This window comes from Penicillium longicatenatum (genome assembly GCF_028827895.1).
Source record: "Penicillium longicatenatum strain IBT 33135 chromosome Unknown contig_2_segment0_segment0, whole genome shotgun sequence".
Taxonomy (NCBI): domain Eukaryota; kingdom Fungi; phylum Ascomycota; class Eurotiomycetes; order Eurotiales; family Aspergillaceae; genus Penicillium; species Penicillium longicatenatum.
In genome coordinates this window covers 7,312,092-7,322,641 of record NW_026643120.1, presented here as the reverse complement: position 1 = coordinate 7,322,641, position 10,550 = coordinate 7,312,092, and the positions used below count along the sequence as shown (strand labels likewise).

At 41.9% G+C, this 10,550-nt stretch overlaps 1 protein-coding gene across 1 annotated transcript; it reads left to right on the top strand.

Moving 5' to 3' along the window:
- Positions 1-8,476: 8,476 nt before the first annotated feature.
- Positions 8,477-10,328, top strand: N7484_005283 (MFS transporter; the record flags this gene model as incomplete). The annotated part of the gene is made up of 4 exons (XM_057115703.1): positions 8,477-8,781; positions 8,897-9,859; positions 9,924-10,055; positions 10,103-10,328. 4 exons carry the CDS (start codon positions 8,477-8,479, stop codon positions 10,326-10,328), a joined length of 1,626 nt encoding a protein of 541 aa, XP_056975843.1.
- Between the last annotated feature and the right edge of the window lie 222 nt (positions 10,329-10,550).

The following is a 10,550-nucleotide window of genomic DNA, read 5'->3' as shown; positions in this document are numbered from 1 at the left end:
TAGACCTATCCGCTCTCCCCTTAAAGCCCGTACATGGATCTATGAACACGCGTAGATCTACCAAGGGTCGAGATAAGAGGACACGCCGTTATTTTCAGTGCAACGAACCTAGTTATATTAGAAGAGACTATAAATAAGGAAGCGAGAATCCAACCGTATCTACCCAGACACGCTCGGGAAACTAGTTAGGTTAACGGAAGCCCTTATCGACTATATAAAGAAGGCTTCCTATATACCAGATCTAGAGGGGGACGATCCTCTTAATCTAGGTTATCATAGTCAATTAGGACTAGCCATTCTAATAGATCTAGCCTCGGACTAGTCCCTATAAGTCTAAGTTTCTTTAAATATCATAGGTAACTCACTTATACACTTTAATTATAGAGTGGGCATTAATGCACTAACTACTATTCAAGCCCTTATCGATAGTAGGGTATCTTACTCGTTTATTACCCCTCACATCCTAGAGAAACTAGGAAAGGATATTCCCGTCCAGACCTAGATAGAGGCGCTTAAAGTCACGCTACTAAACAGCGAGTCTCTACTAACGAGATCCGCTATCTACCTCCCTATATAGTTTAGGAGGTAGACTAGCTATATTAAGATATAGGTCCTAGAAATAGTCGAATACTTATTTATTCTAGGTTATGACTTCTTACGCCAAGAAAACCCATAATTTAACTAGACAACGTCTGTTATGACGCTAAGAGATAGTTAAGACAGACGTCATTATATCTTTCCTTCTAGAAGCATCCACCTAGCTCTAGACGGAGCTACTAGGATTAATCTAATAACGGGAAAGTAGACGAGACAGGCCTTTTAGAAGAGAAGAGTAGAGTCTATACTCTTCGTTATCCGTGATAAAGGCCGCCTAGAAACTAACAGACTAGCCCATAAAGTCCCATAGTATAGGAACGCGTAAGTATAAGCTATTCTTAATAAACATACTTCGGTTTTCTAGAAAGACCTACTAGACAAACTCCCCCTAGAGCGTCCGTTAGAGTATAAAATTGACACTAGCATAGCTAACCCCGTTAATCTCAACTCCTATCTAATATCAAAGGATAAGCTAGATAAATAGCTTCAGTAGGTCGAGAAATTACTAGAACTAGGCCTAATACATCTATCTAGTAGCCCTTAGGGCTTTCCTATGATCTTTATAAAGAAACCAAATGATAAATAGTAGATATACATTAACTACTAGGCTCTAAATAGTGTCACAACCAAGAATAGATACCCGCTCCCGCGTATCTAAGATCTACTAGATCTAGTTAGACCCGCCCGTATCCTATCGAAGATTAACCTTATCTCTAGCTACTAGCAGATATAGATAGATAAGGGATCGGTTAAGAAGACGGCATTTAATACCATTTAGGGAAAGTATAAATGGCTCGTTATGCCGTTCGGACTATATAACGCTCCAGCCACATTCCAAACGATAATAAATAAGATATTATAGTCCACACTAGGACGATATACCCTTATCTACCTCGATGATATCCTAATCTTCTCGGAATCGATAGAGGAACATTACAAATATCTAGATTAGATCCTTATACTCCTTAGAAAGGAAGGTCTAATCGCGTCCCTAGATAAGTGCGAGATCGTAACTATGGAATTAGAATTCTATAGATATATTATTAGTAATAGATACGTCCGCCTAGTCCCGGCTAAGGTCGCCGTGATCCATGACTAGCTAACACTAACTAATATCCATGAGATCTAATAGTTCTTAGGCCTAGCTACATACTACTAACGCTTCATTAAGGGGTTTTTATATATCTCCGCACCCCTCTTAGAGCTACTAAAGGAGTTAGATACCATAATAAGGAAGAAGAAGTTCAGATCTATCTAATAGACACTCACCTATACCAGTACGTTTAGGAGATTAAAGCAATAGCTCGTGACGGCCCCCATCCTAATCTAACCAGATCGCGTGAAACTATTTATGATTAAGATAGACGCGTTAGAATAGGCGATCGGCGCGGTATTAATATAGGTTAGAACGGACGGACGTCTCTATCTAGTGGCTTTTAATAGACGGAAGTTATAGGGAGTGGAACTTAACTACCTAACCTAGGAGAAGGAGCTCCTAGCGATCAAGCATACCCTTCGCCTCTAGGACCGCTTCATCGATAACGGGACGAAGACGACCATCATCACTAATCACGCGAGCTTATAGTATCTATAGATAATAACCGTGTATAGTAAAAGACCAGCCCGTTAGATCGAGGAATTCCAAGAATATAATTTAGAAGTACGGTATTAGAAGGGCGTAGAAGCGATCATTCCCAACGCCATTAGTCAACACCTAGATCTTATAGAAGGTAGTCCTACTAATGTCGCTTAGAACTAGCTAATATAGCCTATAGCACTCTTAGTAGCATAGCTAGTCTAACGAGTGCCTAAGGATACCTAGTTAAAGGCGACGAAAGAGTTCCTATATATAGGCGAGCTCCCTAATAAGCGGCCGCTACAGAAAGCGGTTAAGCACTTTATACTAAACCTATCTCTAGTACTAGGGTCCGCGGAAGTAAACGAGCGTCTGATTTATAAGTACAACAATAGTCTTACCGCTCTATACTTAGACACCCCGTTCCGGCCGGACCTAGTCGCCCGGTTATATAGGGAATTCGGTTATCTTAGCTTACCTAGGCTTAGTGGTGTTATTAAACCACAAGCATAGTGGCCCATAATATATGCTAACTTAGAGGAGGAAGTATAGTAGTGTCTAAATTACTAAGTGTCATAAGGCTCAAAGGAGAGTCTAGAACGTAAAGTGGCTTAGTATATAGTCACACGGGACCTATAGCCGTTTAAATAGTGGGGGATTAATCTTATTAGACGCCTTCTAACTACCCCTAATAGTAATCGCTAGATTATCATAGCGATTAACTACGCGACTAGATAGCCTATCGCGCGTGCGGTTCTAGACGCGATGGAAGAGACGCTTACTAAGTTCCTATATAATAATATCTTCACGCACTATAGTGCGCTGAAGGTATTAATATCTAATAACGGGCGGAACTTACTCTTAAGAGCTATCCACCACTACGTCTATATACTTAGAACGCGTCACCGCATAACAACGCCTTACTATCTAAGGACGAATAGAAAGGTCGAGAACCTTAATAGTCTTCTTAGACGCATGCTCACTAAATATCTTATAGATAAACTGATAAAGGCCTAGGACCTTTTCCTATCGTAAGCGTTATTCTCCGCATAGGCTAGGAGCCACGCTATTAGTGGCTATAGTCTATTCTACCTAGTGTATAGAATCCACCCACGGATCCCTAGCGACGATGCGTCGCTAGACATAAGTACAAAGGATCGCGATGTGGTGCTACGGGATCTAAATAATACATAGTTAAAAGTAAATAAGCTCCTATTAAACCGTGCGATCCGCACCAATCGCATTTATAACTTAGTAGTCACGAAAACTAGTTTCTAGGAAGGGGCCTAGGTACTCGTCCACAACGAGTCTAGGAAGAAGTTTAAGAGTAAGTAGTTTAGCCTATATAGAGTTATTTAGTCATATCCACTTAGAACTTATGCCCTAGAGGAACTATCTAGATAGGTACTACGCTACCTCGTTAATAGGTCGCGCCTAATCGAAGCGAACGTGGATAATCCTAAAGCCCTATAGGCCTCGTCCACGTCATATTTAGCTTTAAGGAGAGCTAGCCTCCGCCTATAGAAGCTAGAGGAGCTCTAAAGGGTCCTTAACGACGAGGACGACTCCTAGCTAATATATTCAGACCTTTCGACCTTTACTTAGCTAGAGTAGGAGTAGTCGCGACGTACAGGTACATAGTCAGGTTTAGTAGGGGAGGAAAATATAGTTATGGAGCGCGTGCTCGCGAAGAGCCATACAACCGCTAAAAGGAAAGGCTAGTATATAGTAACTACACTACCTATAGCCAATACTATAGAGTAGAATAAATAGGACTCTAGCGTAAACGATTACGAATTAGTTATATCGAGCATAGCAGAGTCAGAATGCGAAGAAGCCAATAAAGTAACTATAATAAGGGTGCGACTAGATTAGGACGCCATCTAGCCATAGCTAGTCCACTTCAAAGGGCCATTCGCGGTAGTGATCTAGTCACTATCCATATAGTTAAGTATAGTATGCATAGGTATATATAGGACTTATAGTAAAAACGTAAGGGGGGGGATAGCTATAGCTTATCTCTAGTACTATTAGGTATAAAGGACGTATAGTTAAGTGCGGGCTATATAGTTAAGTATAGGTCTTATATAGTAAAGTATAAGGGGGGATAACTATAGGTTATCTCTAGCGTTATCAAACGCGAATAGATCTAATTAGGTACAAGAAGAAATTTAATTAAAATAAACGCCTATATATAGGAAAGAAATTAATATAGAAACTCTTTAACCTAAATTAATACCCGCGAATAGATCACTGATATCCTTAGACTTAGACGACTAAGAACTATCGGCCTCCTTATGATGCTCTAGAACCTTCTATATAGTTTCCTTCTCCTAAGCGACATATATAGTAACCTCGTTAAGCCTCTTCTAGAGCACGCGGACCTTACTCTAGTCCTACTTAAAGAGCTCATCACGCGTTAGCACAGTATTATAAATATCCTTAGGGTAATCAGGACCCTTAGGAAGCTTCTTTACTCTCCTCTCCTCCTTAGAGGTGCTCTTAGAACTACCCTTAGTAGTGGCCGCACCCTTACATCGCCGCTTTAATCTAGCTAAATTATTAGAAGCCTTAGCCTTAACGCGAGCCCGCTTCTTCTACTTCTAACGCTTAATAGCGGGAGACTCTAACTTAGAAGGGGTATGGTGCTTACTAAGACGAGCTAATTTAGGGTTAACGGCCTAGATAGCGTCAACGATAAAGTTAGATATCTCTATCTTAAAATTACAGCACGAGGTCGAACCACCCTAGCCACAATTTCCACAGGCTCCACTAAAATAAGGAGTATCGCTAACTAACCTAATAACATAGGATTTGAATGGACCTAGACCATCGGCATAGCACTCGCACTCCTCGCCTAGAGGAGCTATAACGCTAAATTACTAAATATACACAGCACGGCGTTACACGGCTAAAACCGTTCGCTTAGGTTATTATCATCGCTAGTTAATATCCCAGTCAGCTAGAGTTAACGTAAGCGTATATTCAATATTAGTCGCCATAAAGATCAGCAACGGATTATTCGAGTCATCGAGGCCCTTAGTAGTGCCCTCCTATTAGTTAAACTTATCTAAAGGAGCTCCGCGTGGCTTCTTAGGCATATTCTCGGGCTACTTACCCTTATCCTCGGGATTAGTAGGATCGGTTTCCTTACCCTAGCTTCTGGACAGACCCGCAATAGCTATCGAGATATTAGTGAATAACCAACACAAGAAAGAGGGATATCTTATAAGATATGGTACTTATTAGTACTAGAATAGAGATATCTAAATAAGGAAATATTATAGGAGATAATAATAGAGTATAATAAATAGAAGAGAGAGGAAGACGGGCAAGTTACGTCCTCTTATACCTCGCTAGTATTAGGACTTTCCATTCCTAGCAAGTAAACACAAAAAACGTCAACGGGCTAGTCACGAGCGAGGACGATTAAGATCCTTAGCTTAGCCCTAACTAAGACGTTACTAAGTCTATTAGAATAGATCTCGAAGATAAGGGCCGCTTTTAAGGCCTTTATAAGAGCTAAAACACTTAGCCCAATCCTTAAAGACACATGCGCCTATTCCTAGTCACGCTAAGCTCTAGACGAGCGATTTCCTTTATCTATAATACGTATAAAGACCTAATCACAATAAATTATATATATTAACCCCTACATATATCTAAAATTAGCTACTCTTCCCCTATATTACTTAAAAAGATCATGGAAGGATGCTGGCTCTCCTAGCCGCGTCCAGTAGGGCACGCATAGAGGATGAATTATCAGGCAGGATCTTATATACTTAGAAAATTTCAGTTTATAGAGCGCAGAATATACTCTAGTCTAGTGGGGGAGGATAAGGTAACAGGACGACCTATTACCGCCCGGCAGAATCCAGCTAGATTCTACTAAGCCACACCGCCTCCAGCCAGACCCTTAAGAAGAGAGTCATTAGGATTCTCTTTAGAAAACATGCAATCCTACTCGAATCACAGTAGTAATAATAATAATAAAACTCTTCTAGTAATAGAGGAAGAAAATACCCTAATACATATATTAGTAAGGACGCGGAAACGTCCTAGGAATTTTAAGGATAACTAATATATTTATCCTAGACCTTAAATAGTTTATTAATATTAATATTCTTTAATTAAATTACTTCTAAAATCAATTATAGCTACTAAGCTTATATATATGAAATACCTAAAAATACAGACTAAAAATGCATATTTTTATATTATACTAAAATAAGTAGATGTTTGCACTATTTAAAGCATAATGGGGGCCCAATAGGCCCCCATTTATAGGCCTTAGGTCTAAGGCAAAGCCTAAGGCCCATAAATAGGCCGAGCAGCGGGCCTAAAACCCAACCTATTCATGGGTTGGGTTAGGTTAGGCTTTGGGCTTTGTGGGTTTTGGCGATGTCTAGTCTGGATTTAGCCTCCCTCTAATAATTATCTTTAAGGGTAAAGTTTTCATCATAAGCTAGGCTAATAAACTTCTAAATAACTAGTAATTTAAGGTTAGCCTAAATAGATAGACCTTAGACGAAATTAGCCTTCGCTAGCTTAAAAAGGTCTTTCTTCTATTAGCTTTCTCAAGAATAAAGGGGAAATATCGACTCCTAGTTCTTAACAGTCACAGGAGCCATTTAACTCTAAAATTTGATGAAATTTACTATCAAAATGATATGATTCTAATTTATATACCACCGCACTCTTCTTATCTTTTATAACCTCTTAATATAGGTTATTTTACGGTTCTTAAGCGCGCGTATGGTTAAATCGTTAAAAATTTAATATAGATTAGAGTGAACCATATCGATAAATTAGACTTTCTCGACGCTTTTCTAATCGCTCGAAATAAGGTATTTAAGCTAGAAATAATCTAAAATAGCTTCTTAGTAACTAGATTAGTACCATATGATCCAAATCGAGTGATTTTAAAGCTTAATATTCAACTCTATACACCCACACTACTACCTTCTCAAGGGAGCGAAAGCAGCGCGTGGGAGCTAAAAACACCATTAAATTATAAATAACTCCAGAAGCAAGCTTCTTTAATTAAAAAGCTCTTAGAAAAACGCTCTAAGAGCCTACCAAGCCCGTTGAATTCTGCTATTAATTAAGTGCTAAAAGCTTGCCAAATCACAATGTAATCTACCGCTTTTCTTACTCGAGAAAACGAGCTTTTACGTGCTAGAAACGAATAAAAGAAGCAGAAAAAGGCAAGATCAAAGCAATAGATAGCTCATTTAGAAGGTCTATTAGTGGTAGAGCTCAAAGAATTAGCCTAAAAGGTTGAAAATCCATAAATTCAACCTTAAGATAGAGAGCCAACCAGTCAAAATCCAGGTTAAGAACCACGACGTCGGGCTCCACCAAGGTGCTTAGAATGTAATATCCAAGGGCATAAAAGAACGCATTATCCAAAACTGGTTAAATAGCTTAGATATTCAATATTACGTTATTTCGGGTGAATTATGCTGGTTTGAATTAATTGAAGTTGATGGGGTGTCCCGGCCGACCGGGTGTCCCGCTCGCTTGTGAAATACGTTAGTCCCGTCCTGTATGACTAAGCTCCCACGGGCACGGGACTAGAATTTAGTAGCTCCCGCGGGTTTTGTCCAGGTCTAGTGCTTAGAGACTAAAGATCTTGTTGGGTGGTTGTCTTAAGTACGAAGTAGAGTGTGGATGAACTGTGAGGTACCAAGTAGTAATACAGAATTGAACACGAAGAACTAGATACAAGATGCGATAACGAGTGTCCATATACACCTCATCCTTCCTGTTGTCTGAACAGGACACTTCCTGTTTGCCCGTCAGGTCTGTTCCGTTCGAATAGATAGATTGGTGCCTGATCAGTAAGTGTTATGCTAGCATAGTATCGCTAAAAACTCTAGACTGTCCACGGAATTTCTGGACTTAATCCGAATCCTGGTTGCCGAGAAGCGTGAAGATTCCGGAACCGAAAGCCAGTGATTCGCTCACAAAATAGTGGGGCCTCCCGAAATCTCCATCCACATGCCGACTCCCGGATTTATGCGGTTCTTCAACGGATAGTGCTACTATTTTGCTGACATAGCCCCTAATTTTTTGTGACACTTACAATACACTCCGGAACTAAGCAGGCTGTCGGCAAATTCGGACTGTGGAAATAATTCCGTTTAACTGCATAAAATCTGCGATCTCCCACAGACATCTTAAGTATCGCGGAATTGAAAAAAGAAAGAGTCATTGAAACCAGTCGCAGCACGCCATCGCAGCTTTTGATTGCTTTCTCTACGACCTGTGGGACGTAAGGCTTCACTTACATTGGATGCCATGCCGTATTTGGAGGATCTCCAGCGAGGAACTTCAAGGTTGGACCTGGAGCGTACTGCGTCCGCTACTACCTCATGTCGCGAAGATCCTCAGCATGACCTTGCCATCGAACGAATAGATACATATCGAGTCCAGCAGCAAGCTACCATTGGGTCGACTCGCAGCCGAGTACCACGAGAACAATGGCTGTCTATGGGGGCCGGCAAGCCTTATCCTCCTGATCTCCCCAATGCAGAAGGATATATTGTTGAATTTGAGGGCTCTGATGACCCTGCGCATCCCCAGAATTGGCCCTTTCGGTTGAGGTACGTATCAAGATCTCCACAGGGCAGAATATGGATCAATCTCGACCTGATACAATATGACATTTTGCCAGAGTAACGATCGGTTTCATCCTGACATTCTGCGCACTCATTGCAGCCTACGGCAGTGCCGTGTTCGCTACGGCAGTGCCGTGTTCGCTACGGCAGCTGATGGAGTTATCAAGGAATTCGGTTTCAGTCATGAAGTTGCTGACCTTGGCACGACTCTCTACGTTCTGGGATTCGCCGCGGGGCCAACCATCTGGGCTCCAGCATCCGAGCTAATAGGTCGTCGTTGGCCGCTGCTTGTTGGAATGTTTGGTTTTAGCGTGTTCACCATTGCATGCGCCACGGCCAAAGATGCCCAAACCTTATTTCTCACCCGTTTCTTCTCTGGCTTCTTCGCCGCAAGTATCATTGCACTTGTCCCCGCTACAATGTCTGATATTTTTATGAGTGCTGATCGTGGGGTCGCCATCGCCATGTATACCGTGTCTGTGTTCACGGGGCCATTCATTTCCCCCTTTATCGGCGGCTTCACAGCAGCCAGCTATTTGGGCTGGCGATGGACTCTGTATGTCCCTGCAATTGTGGGGTTCTTTGGTCTTGCTTTGATGGCCATCTTCTGCAAAGAGACTTATCCGCCCGTGGTGCTTATTGAAAAGGCCTCCATTCTACGCCGGCAGACTCACAATTGGGGTATTCATGCCCGGCAGGATGAAATTGAGGTCGATTTCCGTGAATTGGTGACCAAGAACATGGCGCGCCCCTTCCTAATCTTATTTACGGAACCGATTGCTTTTTGCCTCACAGTGTACATGTCTTTTCTTTACGGTTTGGCTTATGCGTTCCTTGAGGCATTCCCATTGGTGTTCACAGACGTCCACGGCATGCCTGCGGGGGTGAGCGGATTACCCTTTATTGCTTTGATCATTGGACAAATCTTTGGTGCTGTATTTGTCTTGGGCTTGCAACCGACATTCCGTTGTAAGTCAGAGGAAAACCATGGCAATTGGGTGCCAGAGTGGCGTTTACCCCCCTGTATCTTGGGAGGTGCTATATTTTCTGCCGGCTTGTTCTGGTAAGATTCCATCAAGCAAAACCATTTATTCGGGGTAATCATGCTAATCCTGGACTGATTTCAGGTTCGGCTGGACAGGATGGAGTTCCTCGATCCATTGGATGGCTCCAACAGCTTCGGGAGTCTTCATTGGGTTCGGCTTGACGTCAATATTTATGTCGTGTTTCAATTACTTGTTGGATTCTTATTCTAATTTGTAAGATCATTCTATCATTGAAAGCCGTTCATCGCTAATCAAAGCAGCGCTGCGTCCGCCTTCGCCGCCAATACCATGATGCGATCGATGGTGGGAGCCTGCTTCCCCCTCTTTACCACTCAAATGTTCAACAACATGGGGATCCAATGGGCAGGAACACTTTTGGGATTTATGGCTGCTATAATGGTGCCTATCCCGGTACTGTTCTATGTGTATGGTGGTCGTCTTCGGCGGATGAGCAAGCTGGCTCCAGTGCAAGAGCCAATCTGTTAGGGAATCCTCGACAATTTCAGGCTTCCCGAACCATTATATCCTCTTGGAACTAATATCACTAGAATGCTCTTTCGTTCAAGAGCATAAAGCTACCCTTTTATCTTTTCTAGAGCCCTCCTAGGCAGAATCAGACCGCCTAGAGGGACGCTAACCAAAATAGACTTCCGCAGAGCCTAACTTAGCCTAAGCCTAACCCAGGCCTAACACCTAACTAGGTTAGGC